Genomic DNA, 19,999 nt, shown 5'->3' with positions numbered 1-19,999 from the left:
ACTGCTATACTACTAGCAGGAATTTTCAGCCCTGGAGCCCTGTTCCATACTAATGACATTCCAGATTCTAGTACTAAAATGGCTGTATCCAGTTGCTGAGATCCTCTCACAATGACCTCCCCTAATCAGAATAAAATCTGGGCCTCTCCAGCTCTGCAAATCCAACTTCATGATGCAAGATCTTTTTGTCCTCTGAATCCATTCTCCAATCCCAGTGTGTCCTGCATGTCACAAGATAGATGATTCATTTTCAGAAACACCAAATAAAAGCTGTACTGTCTAGTTAACAGTAGGTTTACAAATATGTATGAACCTCCCCCGCCCCATAATGGAGTGCCAAACCCTTAGACACTTCACTTCCCGGTTCTTCTTCCCCTCTCCGTTTCCTGGGCTTATTTTTTGTAGGCTTGCAATGAGCATGCACCAAAGAACTGAAGTCTCTTCGTCACCTTAGGAAATGTCCAGTCAGACTACTTTTTACCTTACGTGGACATAGGCAATGGCCAGGTAAGGCTGTAACATCTGTAGTACTCAGACAATGAGAAAAACAGGGGAGCAACCTGTACATGAAATAAACTGCCTTCTGTAACTGCCCTGAGTGTGCCTATCCATCAGACACCTGCTCTTGCAAGAACATTGATTAAAGCCCCCCCTTCACTGTGCTCCAAGTCTCTGAATCCTTCCGTTGACTGAGCCAGTGTGCATATTTCTCACATTGCATATTTTTAAGATGTGACATCCCCATCTTATTCATCATATTTTAGGTGACTCTAAAATACCTCTAGTGAAAGCTAATCCTGCCCTCTTTCCACCCTAACTCATCAGTTCTGAATATTCCAGGCTAGGCAGGTATAACCACCAGACTATGACCTCAATAATGGGATATCTGTTTAACACTCTGATCCCGCCTGCCACTTTCCATTGTTTCCTTACGTCACTTTCATGATGTAGTCTCAGCTGACTTGGGAAACTTGTCAATAGTCATATAAGGGTAGCAGCTCCTGCTGAGAGTAAGGACAAGGAAAACAGCAAAAACAAATACACCAAAACATTTATTTTACATCTACCCTTGTTTTCATTATCTTTTAAATTTTAAATTTTTACTTACTGTTTTAAATGGAAGTACAGTTGACATACATATTACTACTCAATGCTCACCCCATTCGCAGTCCCCATTTGTCACCATACAATATTACTGACTACTTTCCCTATGCTGTATTTTTCATCCCTGAGACTTAATTTATTTTATAACTGGAAGTCTGTGCCTCTTAATCTCCTTCAGCTTTTTACTTAACCCTCACCCCTTCCCTTCTATCAACCGCCAGCTTGTTCTCTGTATCTATAAATCTGTGTTCTACTTGTACCCTTTGCACATCTTCTCACTGATCAACCATTTCCGAATGGCAGCAACACTACCATCTATTTACTTCTCCACCACAACTTCAAACTTGAAGTCTTGGGGAGCATACATTTCCCTTCAACTACCTAAAAGTCACCGTTATTCACTTCAAACTGCCCCTGGAAAAGGCATCGCCTCTCTCTTTAAAGAGAGGTGACTTATTCCTTTATTTAATGTTTATTTTTGAGAGAGAGAGAGAGACCACATACACACAGAGTGCAAGCAGGGGACGGGCAGATACAGAGAGGGAGACACAGAATCTGAAGCAGGCTCCAGGCTCTGAGCTGTCAGCACAGAGCCTCATGCAAGGCTAGAACGCAAGAATCATGAGATCATGACCTCAGTCAGTGTTAGACACTTAACCAACTGTGCCACCCAGGCGCTCCTTGGTGCCTCTAGTTCTAAGTGACTTCCCCCATCCTGTGAGAAGGTCTGCTCTGGAACCCTTAACCAAAGCTCCACAATGCATCTCAGTGCTTAAAGCATTCACACATTCCTTACTTGGATCCAGACTTCCACCTCCTGTTCTCCCATTAGGTTCAAGGGGGAAAGGATGTCTTACAACTATCAGGATCCATTTTCCTCACAAGACCCCAAATCATCCCATTCCTGATTTTTGTAGTTGTTGCGCTTTAGTTTGGTTTGGTGGTGTTTGACTGTTCTGTCTCTCCACTAAGGTATATCATGCTGGTGTGATAAAGGTCCCTAGTGGGTCTCAGCCATCGTCAAGGTCCTGGGAGCCTGCAGTGGTCCACTCTACAGTCTTGTGCCCTTGAACCCTTGGCTTGAGCCAAGCTACATAGGACAGTGATACAGAAAGTTCCGTAATTGTCTGCCCACAGAATCAACCAGCAAACAAGCTCAAACATCACTTCCTCAAATGTCTCAGCGTATGGCAGAAGGTCAAGCTCTCAAATCCAAAGTAAGTACTTCAAACTTCTGCTACTTCTTAATATCTTTCAGGACACAGGCTTTTATGTGGTGGCTGATCAGTGTGGTTGGACCAGTGGGTAAACATAGTACGCCAGATATCTCCTTCTCTCTCTCCATCCCTGCCCTTTGAAAAATTCACAGTGACTACTAATCTGTGTGGTCTCTTAAGATGTGACTTCTTTATAAAACCAGAAGAGCAGTCACCAGAGTTGACACAACAGACCCATCAAGCTGGACAACTCAACACCTTACAGGATTCTAATCCTAGTTCTCACAGGTAAAAGAAAGTAGCTCCTTACTGGAGCCATGCACAAAAGGAGAATGGATCTTGATTGAAGTGGTTTACCAAAGCAGTGAGAAAGGTCTGGAGATGGGGGAGAGGGAGAAACCAACAAAGCAAGGCATTACCTGAATGAGAAAATGCTTGGTCTGCCTATAGACATACTAACATGTTCTCTCCCAAAGAAATAAACTTGGAGAAAAATGAAAAACAAATCAGTAAAACACATAAAGTGAAAACAATTTCTGACTGAATATACTGATAGTCACCTACAGAATGCGGATCATGTTTAGATGGCATTTGGTGTACATACTATAAAGGTGACTGGGTTATGTGTGAAACAGGAATACCTGAGGAATACCTCAGGATCTTAACTACGGGGAAAAGAGGAATGGATACTTCAGGGGTGATCCTGCTTTCCAACATGGTATTCCCTAACCAGAAGAAAGATTGGAATTCTCTTTACAAAAGGGGAAATCCCTTGAAAGTTTCCTCAAAATGCTGTCAAGTGTGGGGAGGGCAGGAGGCAGGATGTCTATTCTGTATCAAGAAAATGCCAGGTAGCACTGTTAGTAAGACACTCACTGAATCTTTAGAGTGCCCTGATGAGAAAGTGTATTATTACCATTTACCAAGAAAACGGGAGGCTCAAGAGAAGTTACACACTTTTGCCAAAGTCATATAATTAATGAACGCGGCACTCAGGACTTTTACTTAGATCTTCATGATTCTTCTATAAGGAAACAACATCCTGTTTGTAAAAGAGTACACTAATGAATTATCGTTCAATTCAGAAATATCCTTATGTGCGAATTCACTCTTATAGAAGTTTTGGTGGACTGTATATGCCTGAATAAACCAACCACAAAGCAGAACAAGGAAATCTGACCCTAGGACCACTAGGTCCCAGACAAATATCCCTGTAATTTGGTCCAAATTCCCAAGTGGACAGCCAAGTCCATGTGTCTTGACTCCCATTATTCACTTTTTCCTGTTCTGCTGTGTGTGTGAGACACAGTGAAACAGCAAAACAGCCCTTGGGGTCATACACTGAGCAGAAATGCTCTCCTGTCTTCCTGATGCTGATGATGTCTGATCAGAAACAGGTATGATGGTACATCACTAAAGCAAAGATGCTTTTGCCTAGGCAGCAAAAACACTATGCTGCACTGAACACAATAGTATTTTACTAGGCTGGAAATCCTCAATACTCGATGGATGTGCTTGAATGAAAACAACCAACACCTGGACCTGTCCTAGTACGTGCTAGAAGTGGAAGTGACTATACTTATGGCTCCTATGTTCTTGTACAATGGCCATTAGAGACCTCTTTGAGTTAATGCAGTCAAGATTCCAAGGAGAAGATAGATGCAACCACTCAGGTGTGTGCATGCTCTTCCTTCCTTCACCCCTCCCCACGCTCACGCACACACACACACACACACACACACACACACACACACACACACACACACACACACACATACACACACACACACACACAAATGAATGCTCAACCATCACACATGTAAGCAACCAAGGCATGCTAGATTTCTCATACAATAGCGTAACCCATTTTCCATTTACTTACTCTGTGTCCTTACTCATCATTAGCCCTGCCTCTGGGTTTCCGATTTTGAGAAGGAAAGAGCTAGAATGTAACAATAACAAGAAGGACAAAGGAAAAATGGAAGGATCTTTACTAAATAAGTGACTGGATGCTGCAGAAGTCCTGGTCCAGACCTCAACACCCCTTTGGCCTGAACACCCCTGATAAAGCAAGAATCCCCACCTTCCAAATACTCCCAGGCTTTCACAACCCGTTAAAAAGTATTCAACGCATTGCTATAGTTAGAAAAGGTGCACAAACTGCTAGGACATAACTCTGGAATTCTACCACCTCTCTGAGCTCACCTCATTGAGATGTAAACTATCTCCCTCTTCTGCTCACCCCTCCCAGGAAGACCCAATGTGTCTGTGGAAATTGGATTGAGAATGCTTAAGTCTATGTCTACTATGTTTACTTCATCTCCAATGAATGCATACTTGAATCTGTTTTGGGGAAAGATTATGAGGGGGAGCATTCTTTTGGTTGCAGGATCCCACAGATGGACAAGGTGTCTGCAAAAGAAAATGAAGAGATTATCTGATCTGTCTGGGTAAAGATTACCCAGATTTAGCAGATGAAGTGCCTTAGTTTAGAAGAAGTTAAACTGGACTTTAGTTCTTGTGGGGAAGAGGAATCCATGACAGGAGTTCATTAATCCAATAGAGGGGTCTGTGTTGTTAAGAAGATCTGGAGTCCCCTCAAACAGAAATTTCACTTTGTGCACCTCACACTACAATCCAGGCTCACAACCCAACTCTCCATTTTATCTTTATGCAAGCACCTCTGGCACTACCACCACCTTCCCAGACGCTGAACACACCACTGCACCTTAATTATGTCTAATGCTGTGTTCACAGCCCATCTGAAACATCCCAGTATTCTCTTGCAATTCCAGTCTCGGTTCAAAACAAGCCACTTGCAATTCCAGTCTAAATTCAAAACAAGCGACGCCCATTACCTCTGAACTTTGCTAGATCAATACATGTGTTTCCTTCTACCTTTCTTCACTGTTTACCAGTTCAAGTATTGTCAAGTTCACACTGCAATAGTCTGAGTTGCACAGTCTCAATCTTCATACTTGCTTTTGCTACTTGATTCCAGTATATGTAAAATCCTCACTTACTCCAGGCACGGTGCTATACAGTATATACAGTACACTCTTGAACTTTAGAACCTTAGACATGGTTATAGAGAGAGATGTCTCACTCATAAGAACTAGCCCTCAAAAATCTCTGAAACTCAGGTTCATACAGGAATCCTTTTCAACAGAAACTGTTCTTAAGCTTCCTTTGCAGGGCATCTATTTAACTTTTTTTTTTTTTTTTAATCTCCTTTTAAAACACATATGATCACTGATTGCATGATTATCTGTGAAAAGACTGGTACCAGGTTCCCAGCATGTTTACCCTAAGTATTCTGCAAGGAGTCCCCACTCATTCACTTTGTAGTAACTGAGGAAACAGTGTACTATGTGTCAGTTGCACATGTAGCACTTGAAGCAGAATCTGACAGAAATAGGTCATTTACTCAGATCTCCAAAGTGCTCTCTCTGGTAAACTCATGACAAGGGACACAGATTTCTGTTACCCAGGAGTTCAAATGGTGCCAAAAAGGCTAAATAAATAATCCATCAGATGAGTTACCAAGTGCCTCTCATATTAACCCGTGGGGCTGGATATTATCTCCAACAAGTAACTCACATTTCTTCCTGCTTAAAATCCTTCGCATTTTAGCACATTCTCACAAAACTTCCCCCATTTGTCTTTAACTGCATTATCTCTGTCCTCAGAAAGCCAAACCTTTCTGAGTGGCTTCACTACTCTTCTCTAGTCTCACTATATCCACTGAAGACAAACTGTGCCAGGTAGGTATTGTCTATCTCTTCCTTGTCAGACCCTTGTGACCCAAGAAACTTTTAATTAGTTGGGTAGGATTCCTGCAGTACTGTGCCTCTAGGCACTCTGAGCTTATTGTCAAGTGCTGCCCCACCTTCCAGGTTCAGTTTAAGTACCATCACTTACCACCTACCTCTGGGGTATGGGGATTCCTCACCCAACTGCCTCCCCTTTTTGTGTGTCCTGTGGCTTTTACTTTGAAATCAGTAACTTAGGTTCAATAACTTAGCAGCTCTTTTAACTTTTAATATAACTCATTTACAACTAAGTGAATTTACTTACTTGTGATAATTGAATGTACTGCCACTCAACTCCTTTTTTAATGTGAACTACACCGCATTTGTTAATTCTGTTGCCACTGGGCCCGGCAAGCCCACTCTGAAGTGGGGAGCTCGAGGGGCGCCTGGGTGGCTTAGTCAGTTAAGCATCCAATTTGCTTTAGGCTCAAGTCATCATCTCATGGTTTGTGAGTTAGAGCTCTACATCAGGCTCTGTCCTAGTAGCTTGGGGCCTGTTTGGGATTCTCTCTCTCCCTCTCTGTCTCCCCCTCCGCTGCTTGGTCTGTCTCTCAATTAATTAATTAACTAATTAATCAACTAATTAATAATCAATCCATCAATCAATCAATCAATCAATTAAAGTGGGGAGCTCGAGGCACCTGGGTGGCTCAATCAGTTAAGCATCTGACTTCACGTCAGGTCATGATCTCTCGATTTGTGAGTTCAGGCCCCATGTCAGCCTCTGTGCTGACAGCTCAGAACTTGGAGCCTCCTTTGGATTCTGTGTCTCCCTGTTTCTCTCTGACCCTCCACTGCTTGTGCTCTCTGTCTCTCTCAAAAGTAAATAAAAACTTTAAAAGAAGAAACAGAGCTTTTTTTGGGTGTGTCACCGTTTTTTAAACTGTAATCACTCCACCTCCATTCCTGACACCCTTACCATGTGCACCTATGCACATGTACCTGTGCACATGTGGTAAACTTGTCTCTTCTCCCAGTGAGATAAAAGCCTCAACAAGACAGGGATGGTGGCAGCAATGGTGGTGGTCAGTGTAGCTGAGCATATCCTATGGTATAATACATGTCTAGTGTGCATGAGTCTGTGAATAAGCAGATAGTAAATGATGGAATGCCATAATTCTCAGCAAAATTATGGGTGAGAGAATAGAGTCAAACTTGAAGGTAACAGAGGCTCAGAAAGCCCTCTAGCCCATAGTTTCTAATGCGGATGACAACAGTTTTTGTGTTTCTTTTCTTCTTCTTCTCCTTCTTTCTCTTTCTCCTTCTCCTTCTCCTTCTCCTTCTCCTTCTCCTTCTCCTTCTCCTTCTCCTTCTCCTTCTCCTTCTCCTTCTCCTTCTCCTTCTCCTTCTCCTTCTCCTTCTCCTTCTCCTTCTCCTTCTCCTTCTCCTTCTCCTTCTCCTTCTCCTTCTCCTTCTTCTTCTTTTTTTTTTTGGTACTTTTTTTATTTAAAAAAAATTTTAATGTTTATTTATTTTTGAGAGACAGAGAGCATGTGTGTGTGAGTGCTGGAGGGGCAAAAAAGAGACACACAGAATGCAAAGGAGGCTCCAAAATCACCAAGTGGAAGATTATGACTTGAGCCGAAGTGAGGCAGTTAACAAACTGAGCCACCTAGGTGTCACTCTTAGGGTACTATTTGAAAGAGAGTACAATGGAAGTTTTGTAAAAGCCTATATACTACAACCAAGATGAAAGCCCCATATAAGGAATGAACTGAACACTGCTTCTAGAACGTAACAAACATTAGGCCTGTGCCTACTTATGACTACTTATGACTAGGGAGCAAATAAAATTATACTCACAAAGACAGTCATTGGTTTGTAGCGCGTCCAATGCTTCAAGTGCTTCTTTGGGCTTCGGGCTGAAAAGACAATGATGGGCATTATATTGCCATTAAAAATAATGCATTTAACGTGTCACGTGGTCAAACCTGGTATTACCAGATTCCGAGAACAAAGCATCGTTCAATGATTCCTCCTGCCAGAAAAGTATAGAAGAGACGTGCACGACTCCTACCTTAGCGTCTGCCGGGAAGACTGTCATTGCTTTCGCAGCCATAGAACACGTTTTAAATAGGTCGACAGGACCTAATCGTACTTTATTGGCAATATTGGGCGAGGCACTCAAGAATGAACTCACGTGTCAAACACCACTAATCCAATGCCTAAGAACTTGGGTGCTAACCGTCAGCGTGGGGCAGTATGACCTCCAGCTGAGAGGCAAGACCCAGCCGTTCTCTAACCCCAGCCGCCAAAATGGAATTTCACGGGGCTGCACAAAAATATTTCCACCCAACAACTATGGACTCATAATGTTGAAATACGATCAGCCCTTTTCTCAGGATGAAAGCAGATAACGTTGAATCCAAAGCAGCCCACTTTACTCAGACAAACCGCTGTGAAGGAAAAATACCTCTCCACTTCCCGGGCAACGCCATCCGTGATCCTGAGAAGGAGGAAATCAGGTGACAGACAATTTCAGTTCCGGGCTTCCACTTACTGCAGAAATGTAAAAATTCCTTTTTTTGTATTTTCTAGAGAAACAAGGATGGAACTGAAATTACTAAAATGATCAGATTTCTCCTATTAATTTACCAGTGGTAGTTATGCAACAGAACACTTTGCAGTACAAACAACCTATCCATTAAAAACTATTTTCACTCATCCTCAAACTGTTTACTAAAACTCAAGAACAAGCAGAATATATGATCCTTTCTACTAAATAACCTAATTTCTTTGTTCTAGATTGGTGGTGGTTACACAACTTTTGCAATGTACGAAAACCCTCTGAATCTTACACTTTGAAGGGTAAACTGAACAGCATGTGAAATATATGTCATCTAAAAGCTAAACATTCAACACCCTGTATTGCCTTGTGGGCAGTGGTTGCACAGCTTTGTTGATGCACTTAAAAACTACCTCACAATTCACTTTACTGGGAGGAACTGTAAGTCATGTTAACTTATGACTCAACTCAAAAAACAAAAACAAACAAACAAAACAACACAGTATTCATCAGTCCACTGGTCTAACCCATCTTCAAGACAGCAAGAGCTGAATAAAATCTAGACTCTTCACTGCTGTTTTCCCAGCAGGGATTCAGTTCTTTATGGCTTCCAAAACCATGCTATACATTTTTCTGTATTTCTCAGATCACTTTGATGATTTCACTTCTACTTCTGGATACCTCTCCCAGGGGTGTTACCTTAATTGAACAGATTCCTCCTAGACTCTACAGCAGACAACCCAGGATACCCACTTTCCTATTATTTTTTTCTGATCATTTTCTTTTTTTATTGTTCTCCCAAAGAAAACATTCTTCCCCTCCAAACTGAATAGTACCAAGTAACATTCTTTTATGACTAGATGATTTTCAGGCTACTGTTACTGAAATACATACATGGGCGTGGGGAAATCTGAAATACCCACATCTTGGAAGATTAAAGTGACTTTTAACACATCTGGTTGAGATTCTCTCTAACTGTGCTTAAGTGAAACTCTACTCTAAAAAATGGTTTCTTTACACATCTGTAAGCAGAAAGAGTTTCCAAGTGTGTGCTTACTCTTTCCCACAGGTTCTGTGTAAGGGAAAACTTTGAATGCTCAGTATAAGGAAATTAAATATACTTACCCACTGTATGCCCTTTAGTTGAGTGACACAGTGTTCATGAATAATGGTTACCTTTTAGAAAAAGCATTTACTCCAAAATTATCACTATGTATCAGGAAATGTAACAAATAATTTGGCAAAATAAACTCCAACCTCTGCAAATTACACTCCTCAATCAGGGTCTGGCCCCTCTACGTGATAGATTTTCTTTTTTGAAGAGTAAAAGCAGTTGTCTCAGGCCAGGCAGGCATGCGCTTTTCACATCTCACATCATTTCACGATACTGGAAAAGTCCCAAGGCAAGTAGATTAAATGTATGGGAACATGAGCTCCCATCCCCTTCTCCACTCCTAGACACCTCAGGAAATTGACCATCAGTCTATAGCACCCTGAAAGTCTAAGTATGATGGTCGAGGACTTGGAATATACCTCGATATAATTCATCATTTAAATATGTTGTTGCTTGTGAGGGCCTGAGATTGACAAAAAGCTCCTGTCCCAGATGAGGTGGTCCCCAACACATAGCCAGACAGGACTTAAAGCTAACTTTATTTATATAAAGATCATTTCAGCTACACCGTCCTGCATCAACTAGTGACTTTTGGGGTCTAACAAGCAGCACACTACTTTCCATCTTAGAGGATGTGGTGAGAGTTTCTACCAGGTGTCCTAATTACACTAATTTCCTTTTGTGTCACTTACATACAAAAACCCAGTTTGATATATTTTGCTTCATCAATTCTTCATGTTCTAGCTTTTGTTGATGTGTCAGGACCAGTGAGTGCCCTTGCATGTGCAGTCCTCCAAACACAACTGCATAAAATTGGAATTATTACTCCCACTTTCTTAAACTAATGTAAAAGTAAAGTTCTGAGAATTTAAGTCATTAATCCAAGATACTACAAGAAGTGGCCATCTAAGTGAGAACGAAGGCTTGAATCTTGAACTTTTATACTCCCACGTCCACACTCTTCCATTTGGTAAGTATCACCTTTGAGACAGACAAACCTCCAAAACAAAACCACATGGATTTGTGTTTGGCTGAGACAATTAGGGATTTATCATACCATTAAACATTGTGCCAACATTGTATCAATGAGAGCACAAGCAGGGGAGGGGCAGAGAGAGAGGGAGACACAGAATCCCAAGCAGGATCCAGGCTCTGAGCTGTCAGCACAGAGCCCCACGCTGGACTCGAACTCACAAACCGCGAGACCATGACCTGAGCCAAAGTTGGACGCTTAACAGACTGAGCCACCCAGGTGCCTCTCTTAAAACTTATTTGAAAAGCAACAAATAAATCCATCCATTATTAGAGAGTTTGATGTTACATAAAGTTTCCTTCCCTAGATTGCTGTTCCACAAACTGTTTATAACTTTTTTTTACATCCATTTAGATTTTTGTCTTTTACATTTTTTCTCATTCTGGAACAATTACTTATTGTATTTCCTTGCCTAGTTTTCATAAACAATTGTTTCCTTTCACCCTTATTATTTCTAAGTAGTTTATATTATCATACATATTTACTAGAATTCTTAACCCTTAAAATCCTTAATTTCTAGTGAAATGCCTAGCAGGCAATTGTGGGATGTCTTTTACACTAGCATTTTACACTAGCATCTTTACGCTAGCACTGTCAAACTTATAAGTACATTATAAATTGCAGAAGCATGCTATTCCTCTTAGTAAATATTTCCTTGTTCCATGGAAAATGTTTACTAATATATTCAATTTCTCTGTTATATAAAGCCAAAACTAGATAAACCTATGTTCAATTATTAACGGTTCATTACTCTATCTTATCTGAAAATGATCTAGATACTCAATGACTATCCACAATTTACCTTAGCAAACTTTAAAGTTTCAAGTTAGCAAAAGATTTAGGGAAACCATTTCACTATACATGCTATAGCATTGCTGAAAACTTCACCAGAAATCTCATTCCACTTACACCTCTCTAAATCCCTTGCTTTTATTTTTTAATATATTTGGATTACTCATGAAAATATCGTAAAACATTTTTTAAAAGTCATCATACTGAGTTATTTTTCTTGCTTGCAAATTTTGTAACAGAAATAATAACATGAACTTACTTATTAAGCCCATATAGAATAAAAGTTGTATGTCTGTATTATGCTTAATGCTGGCAAATCTGAAGGCATACTTTATAAACTTAAAGTGAATTTTATGATTTTTTTTTTTTTACTGTAAATTAACCCCAGTCACATAAACTTAACAAATATTTGGGTTAGCACCAATATTTCTGCCAGTCTAAAAAATACTAAATTAGAAAAGCCTTTTTTTTTTTTTTTTGAGAGAGAGACAGAGACAGAGACAGAGACAGAGAGAGAGAGAGAGAGAGAGAGAGAGAGAGAAAGAGAGACTCCCAAGCAGGTTTGGAACTGTCAGTGAGATCATGACCTGAGCTGAAGTCGGACACTTAAATGACTGAGCCACCCAGTGCCCCAAAAAGCTTATTTTTAAGCCAAATAAAAATAACTCTATCACAAATTAATTTGAATAAAGTACCCAAAGGGGCGCCTGTGTGCCTCAGTACATTCAGCATCTGAAATTTGGTTTCAGCTTAGGCCACGATCTTAAGATTCATGGTATCAAGCCCTGGGCCAGGCTCTGCAGTGGCAGGGCTGACAAGAAGTTCTAACAGTTGTAAACAATCCTGCCCCTCAACATGGGACCACCCAAACATATAAAACAACAACAAACATAAAGGAACTAATCGAACTAATCAATAGTAACACAATAAGAGTAGGGAACTTCAACACCCCATTTCTATCAATGGACAGATCATCTAACAGAAAATAAATAAGGAAACAATGGCTTTGAATGACACACTGCACCAGATGGACTAAACAGATATAATCAGAACATTCCATCATAAAACAGCAGAATACATATTCTTTTCAAGTGCACATGGAACATTCTTTGGACTAGATCATATATTAGGCCACAAAGCAAGTCTCAACAAATTAAAAAAGATTAAAGTCCTATCATGCATCATTTTTGATAACAGTACTATGAAAGTAGAAATCAACCACAAGAAAAACTTGGAAGGAACACAATTATATGGAGGTTAAATGAAATGCTGCTAAAGAATGAATGAGTCAATGAAGAAATCAAAGAAGAAATGAAAAATAATGTGGAAAAAATGAAAATAAAAATATAATGGTCCAAAATAGTTGGTAGGCAGCAAAAGCATTTCTGAGAGGAAAGTTTATAACAACACAGAAGAAATACAGATGGCTAACAGACACATGAAAAGATGCTCAATGTCACTCATCATCAGGGAAATAATAATCAAAACCACACTGAGATACCACCTCACACCTGTCAGAATGGCTAAAATAAGCAACTCAGGAAACCACGGCTGTTGACAACTGTGGAGAAAAGGGGAACTCTCTTGCACTGTTAGTGGGAATGCAAACTGGTGCAGTCACTCTGGAAAACAGTGTGGAGGTTCCTGAAAAAATTGAAAGCACTAGAATGCAAAAATTCCACTATCAGGTATTTACACAAAAGATACAAAAATATAGGTTTGAAGGGGCACATGTACCCTAGGAGTTACAGCAGCACGATCAGCAATAGCCAAACTATGGAGAGCTCAAATGTCCATTGACTAGTAAATGGATACAGATGTGGATAGGTATACAGTGGAATATTACTCAGTCATCCCCCAAAATGAAATCTTTCACACATTTTGAGAGCAAAATGTCAATCATAGAAAGACATACGATATGATTTCACTCATGTGGAATTTAAGAGACAAAACAGACGAGCATGGGGAGGGGAAAAAAGAGGGGGAAACAACCCACAAGGGACTCAAGAATAGAGAGCAAACTGATGGTTGCTGGAGGGAGGTAAGTTGGTGAGGGACTACATGGGTGATGGTTATTAATGAGGGCACTTGTGATGAGCACTGGGTGTTGTAAGTGAGGAGTCACTGAATTCTACTCCTGAAAACAATATTGCACTGTATGTTGGCTAATTAAATTTTAAATCAAAAAAAAAAAAAAAAAAAAAAAAAGAATACCCTAGATAGAATTTGAGGCATGGTAACGTGAGGGTTCAAATTTTATGATTAGTTTCCTGGATGCAGAGGAAACCAAAGCAATGGTGTTGCATATTTTTATGAAAAGCTTTCAGAAGAATTTTCTTTAGAATTCTATTTTAGTAGTGTTTCATTTGTGAGCGATGCAGAGTAGACAGGCCTCTTTATGCTTACCTCTCTTCCTGGTTCACAGTATTAAATACAGTTTTGAAGTGATGGCGATGTTTATAACAACTTTTGGGGGGGATGTTATATAGTGATCTCTTAATTATAAACCTTACAAAATGTCCAAATAATGAGAACTGACACACTTTTGCCTTAAAGAGTATGATCCTGGAACTTGTCATGTAATGCGAAAGGAAAACTTGGGAATGTTCACTGATTTTTATGATTTTTAGTATTGCTTCAGGCCATTAGAGTGGCCTGGATGTGTGCTAAAAGCCAAGCTTTAAAAGCTTTTGCTAAGCAACTATTTAAAGTAAGTCTTATTTCAACAGAGTAAAATTGTTAAAAAGAACTTATAACAAAAGAAAAAAATCATATTTAAGGTTTTTGTTTTAATGGTCACTATTGGGAAATGAAAGTGTCTCCTATTTTGACAAATATTAGAGGTGTTCTATACAACAAAATGTTAGAACAGGAGCTTTGATTGAAATTATGACGTTCAAATTGTTTCAAGTCCAGACATTGTATGGCTGTGTACTAGTCATCAAAGGTCTTAGAAAAATTCTCAATCATCTTTGAAAGGGTCTGTGTGGTATGATGTCTTCAGTGTGGCCATTCCAAGGTAAGAACTATAAAACATGTGAGATACACAGGACTCTCACAATTCTCATCTGTGAGATTCCTTCCCAAGTGAATTCCATACTTGGACTTGAGAATATTTGGTGAGAATATTTTCTCTGATAAATTTCTCTCTGAAAGCAACTAAAGTCAGTAAGCCTAAAGAGCATTTTGCATTTCCTCAAATGTGCTCATTTTCTCAGAAACACAGATCTGATGGATTCTTTCAACTACCTAGTCATTTTGTTAAAATCACAGGATCAGCTTCTAAATGTAGCAACCAAATAGGTGTGAAATAACCTCTTTTCTCTATGTAGCCTGTTACATATCAAAGTTTCTAACGCCATCTTTTTGTCTCTAAGAATGAGGGAAGTGGAAAGTACAGATGGAAGCAGAATACAATGTTGGGATAAAGAAAACTGCTACATCTTTTTTCTTTCTTTTTTTTTTTTTAGCGAAACACTCAATCTTCTACCTTTTCTCATATTTATTTCATGGTAATATTGAAAGTTGGAAAGTGTTTAAATGATGAAACTCATAATTGCTTAAGGGCACTGACAAAATGAGAGCTCTTTAAATAAAGACAAAATTATTTTCTTCAAAGCAGTTTATGTGATTGGGTATAAAAATAAATAAAAAACAACCAGCGTCACCTATAGTCTCCAGAAGATTACAAGAGTCAGCTTTGTGAATTTGGTAGGTAGTAGGTTCAATGTTTTAATTCACTATCTAGAAGTCACTGTAGCTTAGTTTGCACTATACTATGTGTGGAGGTGCCAGGCGGCCTAGCAGCTCTGCCCAGTGTCACACAGCAGACCAGCAGGAGCACCGGCAGACCTAATCAATCTGGATCTGACCAACCCGTGCTCTGGGCTCATTCCAGTGTCCCTGAGAAGTGCTGGCCCAGTGGACTCAGGTTGCTCTCCTCACTCCTCATCATTTTGTAGTCTTCCTGCTTCTGTGGTGGGTTATTTGATGCCTTGACAGTTTTACATAATGGTTACTGATGGCATATATATTGAGTTTTTATATTGAGGTTTAAAAGGGAAACGGTCTCCTTCCCAGAGGATGGACCTGTGGAAACTGAGCAGGTGGATGTCCTTCCCAAAATGCAGATTACTCCCAAAGAATGAGTCAGGTGACATTTAAAACCATGGGTTCTGAAGATGCTCAATTTTCAAAGTCCCAAAGTTCTGAATGAAAAAGTCTTTAACAATGCTCTCCAAACCACATACTTGGAGTTGGAGCCCAAAGGTCCAACTGTTCTTGCTACACTGTTCTAGGTGGAGGAAAGCTCAATGCGCCATCAGTCAGCCCCAGGAACTACAACCAACCCCTCATATGCATTAAGTTCTTACACGAAGGAAGGTGAAGGCTTTGATACTTACATCGAACACCTCACGTATTCAAGAATCTTCACAGATTGTATTGGTCAGGTTTTATTTGTAGGAATGAAGGAACATTCCCAGTTTTGAGCCATTCTTTCATGACAATTCCACAAAACTGAATGTAACTTTATAAATATTTTTAAAAGACATAGTTTTTTAAAATATTTAATATTCTGGTAATCTGATTTTGAATTATAAACGCCAAGATTCTGCTGGGGGTTTTAAAATGTTTTTTTAGTATTTTTTTTAAGAAGGCAAAACTGTACACTTTTAGATTGTTTTTAGGAGTTAATTTAATGTACTGAAAATAAAAAATTTAAACATATTTTCACCCTTATGTTTATGGCAGCATTATTTAAAATAGAAAACATAAGGAAGGATTCTAATGTCTATCAATAGATAAATATCTATTTGTCAATAGATAAATAGATAAAGAAGTGATACATCTATCCAGCCACACACAAAAAAGGATGTGGAATCCTGACATTTATGACAACATGGACCTAGACCTAGGGTATTATGGTTAAGTGAAACAAATCAGACAGAAAATGAAAATACCATATAACTTCACTTACATGTGGGATCTAAAAACACAAAAATTAATAAGCAAAAGGCACAATCAGACCGACAAACATAGAATAAAACTGACGGTTACAAAAGGGGATGGGATAGTGACTGTGGAAAATAAGAGAAGGGCCGTGGGAGGCACAGGCTTTCAGTTATGGAATAAGTAAGCCACAGGGATGAAAGGCACAACAAAAAGAACACAGTTATATGGTGACAGATAGTAACTGCACTTGTGGTAAGCATAGCATAACATATGGAATTGTTGAATCACTGTGTTCTCCATTTGAAACTAATGTCACATTGCATGTCAATTATATTCAAAAACGTTTAAATGTTATATATGTGTGTAACCATATATATGCCATAAACACACAACTGAATATTACTCAGCAACAAAAAAAAATGTTTGCCATTTTCATTTCCAGAAACAGTTATGAACATAGAATAGAGGCTCTTATGCTAAATGAAAGAATTCAGAAAGCACAAGATAAATACCACATGGTTTCACTTATATACGGAAACAAAACAAGTACCACCCAAAACCAAAACCAAACAAACAATAAAATATACAGAACAAACTCTTGATTTCAAGAAGAGAAGTTGGGAGGGGGTAGGGAGCAGGAGGAGTGAAATAGGTCAAGGGGACTAAGAGGTGCAAACTTCCAATTATAGAATAAAGTCACTTGGGTGAAAATACCCAACATGGAATATAGTCAAAATACTGCAATAACATTGCATGGTGACAGATTGTGATTATAGAGTAATTAATAGAATTGTTGAAATATCATACTGAATAATATATCTGAAACGAATATAACATGTATGTCAACTAACCTTCAGCAATAAAAAAGAAACTATTTGTCAAAAAAACTGTGGAAGGGAGGGAGAGAGGGAGGGAGGGAGAGGGAGAGAGAGCGGGAGGGGGAGGGGAGGGGAGGGAGAGGGAGGGAGAGAGGGGGAGGGGGAGAGGGAGAGGGGGAGGGGGAGAGGGGGAGGGGGAGAGGGAGGGGAGGGAGGGGGAGGGGAGGGAGAGGGAGGGGAGGGAGGGGGAGGGGGAGAGGGGGAGGGGGAGAAGGGGGAGGGGGAGAGGCAGGGGGAGGGGGGGGGAGAAAGAGGCTCAGTCAGTTAAGCATCCGACTCTAGATTGCAGCTCAGATCATGATCTCACAGACCCTAGTCAGGGTCTGTGCTGACAGCCTGGAGCCTGCCTGGGATTCTTGCTCTCCCTTTCTTTCTGCCCCTCTCCCTCTCGGGCTCTCTCTCTCTCTCAAAAATAAGTATTACTGTGTTAATTAGCTAGAATTTGAATAAAATCTTGGAAGAAAAAAATAAAAGAAATAAAATCTCTATCAGTTATCTAGTAGGTGGGTCAAAGAGAAGATAAAACCTATTTGGACCTTTGAAAATCCAACTAAACCTCTACCTAACAACCTCGTATCTTAAGATAGCAACAGGACTTTTACTCTGATTTTCTTCCTATTTTGTGACCCTCCACGTAAACAGAGCAAAACACATACTGAAAAGGACTGTCCTGATAAAAGTTATAAAAAGTTGGCCAAAATATACATTTCACTAACAGACCTTAACATATATATTGAATGACTTAAAATAGTATTTTCATTTTAGTAATTTAGGATTGTCAGTTTCTCATTAGAAACTAATGACCTGGGAAACCTGGGTGGCTCAGTCAGTTAAGCATCCAACTCTTCATTTTGGCTCAGATCATGATCTCATGGGATTCTTGGGATTCTCTCTCTTTCTCTCTTTTCCTCCCTCCCCCCAACTGCACTGCTTCTCTCTAAAAAAATAAATAAATAAACGTAAAAACAGAAAGAAAGTCGTTTGAAGTATGAACAACAGAGGATCCTGTAAATCAAAAACCAAAAAACAGCCAACTGATGCAGGAGCTGTTTAATACTTTATTTTTTCATTTTTTAATGTTTTTATTTGTTTTTGAGAGTTAAAAAAGACAGAGCATGAACATGAGCAGGGGAAGGGCAGGGAGAGAGAAAGACACACAGAATCCAAAGCAGGCTCCAGGCTCTGCGCTCTCAGCACAGAACCTGACATGGGGCTCAAACTCACAAACCGTGAGATCATGACCTGAGCCAAAGTCAGATGCTCAACCAACTGAGCTACCCAGGCACCCCTAATATTTTTGAATTGCAAATAGTCTGCATCTGACTTTATTACTCCAACTATAATAGGAAAGAACACATCTTATTTAAGTTGGTATTAAAATACTATGGCAAAAAGGTATATTAAGGACAAGAGAATAAAATGACCAGACCTATCAATATTTAAACTCTAAACTACTACTAAGATTATAGAACACTTGAACATTCTTACAGTCATCGTACAAAGGAAATTTAAGCAACTTAGAGAATTCCATCTTCAAGTTAAATCTGTGTTGAATTAGATGAGGTTGATTGCACCTTAAATATTGTATTGAAATGAATATGCATATAGAAGAACCTCAGATGCAAACAAAATAAATGGTAATTATATAACATGATATTTGACTATTTTATAATACAGAGTCCTGCATACCAAAATTGTGGAAGTCAAACAACATGCTATTAAACTACCAAAGGATTAGGGCACCTGAGTGGCTCAGTCCACTAAGGCTCCAAGTTGGGCTTAGGTCATGATCTCAGGGTTAGTGGAATGAAGACCCACGTTGGCCTCAAGCACCGCATCAGGCTTGCTGCTGTCAGGTAAGAGCTGCTTCAGATCCTCTGTTCCCCCTTCTCTCTGCCCCTCCCCCGCTTGTGTGCACTCTCTACCAAAACTAATAAAAATAAACATTAAGAAAGCCATAATACTTCACACACACACACACACACACACACACACACACACACACACAAACGACCAAAGGATCAAAGTACAAATCACAACATAAAATACTTAATAACAAATTAAAGTGAAACTACAGCATACAAGCCACAGCAAAATCAGTAAAAGGGGGAAAATTTAGTTATAAATCCTTAACATAATAAGCAGAAAAGGTCTCATATCAATGATCTGATTTTATACCTTAACTAACCAGAAAAAGAAAAACCTAAAGCTACAAAGAAGAAAATAAAGATTAGACGTTAAGTGAAAGAGAAAAAAACTAATAGAGAAAATCACTGAAACCAAAAGTTGGTTTTCAAAAAGATCAACTGGGGCACCTGGGTAGCCTAGTCAGTTAATCATGCAAATTGGGTTCAGGTCAAGATCTCACGGTTCATGCTGACAGCTCAGAGCCTGGACCCTGCTTCAGGATCTGCATCTCCCTCTCTCTCTGCCCCTCCCCACCTTGTGCTCAGTGTCTCTCTCTCTCTCTCTCTCTCTCTCTCTCTCTCTCTCTCTCTCTGTCTCTCTCTCTCTCTCTCTCAAAAATAAACAAACTTTTTTTTTAAAGATCAATAACGCTGACTAACCTTTAGCTGTATGGACTAAGAAA

The 19,999-nt window shown here is 39.6% G+C and overlaps 1 protein-coding gene across 17 annotated transcripts in view; it reads right to left on the bottom strand.

Moving 5' to 3' along the window:
- LOC122212654 (eukaryotic translation initiation factor 1A, X-chromosomal) overlaps nt 1-19,999 on the bottom strand; it is a 140,037-nt gene that overhangs the window by 94,707 nt on the left and 25,331 nt on the right. For 8 of the 17 annotated variants that reach the window (XR_006199242.1, XR_006199241.1, XR_006199239.1 and 5 more), the window contains exons 7-9: nt 8,547-8,667; nt 7,937-7,995; nt 4,659-4,733 (exon numbers count right to left, since the gene is read on the bottom strand). Coding sequence is in view for 6 of the 17 variants with exons in the window: in XM_042926597.1 (XP_042782531.1) it covers nt 4,213-4,263; nt 4,659-4,733; nt 7,937-7,995; nt 8,547-8,667 (306 nt within the window). In the remaining 11 variants the exon portion in view is untranslated. Of the gene's footprint in view, nt 1-1,715; nt 4,264-4,658; nt 4,734-7,936; nt 7,996-8,546; nt 8,668-9,896; nt 10,027-19,999 lie in introns of those variants that run through there. The other 9 variants (XR_006199248.1, XR_006199249.1, XM_042926598.1 and 6 more) reach the window with 4 other exon arrangements.

The sequence above is a fragment of the Panthera leo genome, chromosome Y (genome assembly GCF_018350215.1).
Source record: "Panthera leo isolate Ple1 chromosome Y, P.leo_Ple1_pat1.1, whole genome shotgun sequence".
NCBI lineage: Eukaryota > Metazoa > Chordata > Mammalia > Carnivora > Felidae > Panthera > Panthera leo.
The sequence above is the reverse complement of the archived record's forward strand: the minus strand, read 5'-3'. Positions and strand labels throughout refer to the sequence as shown.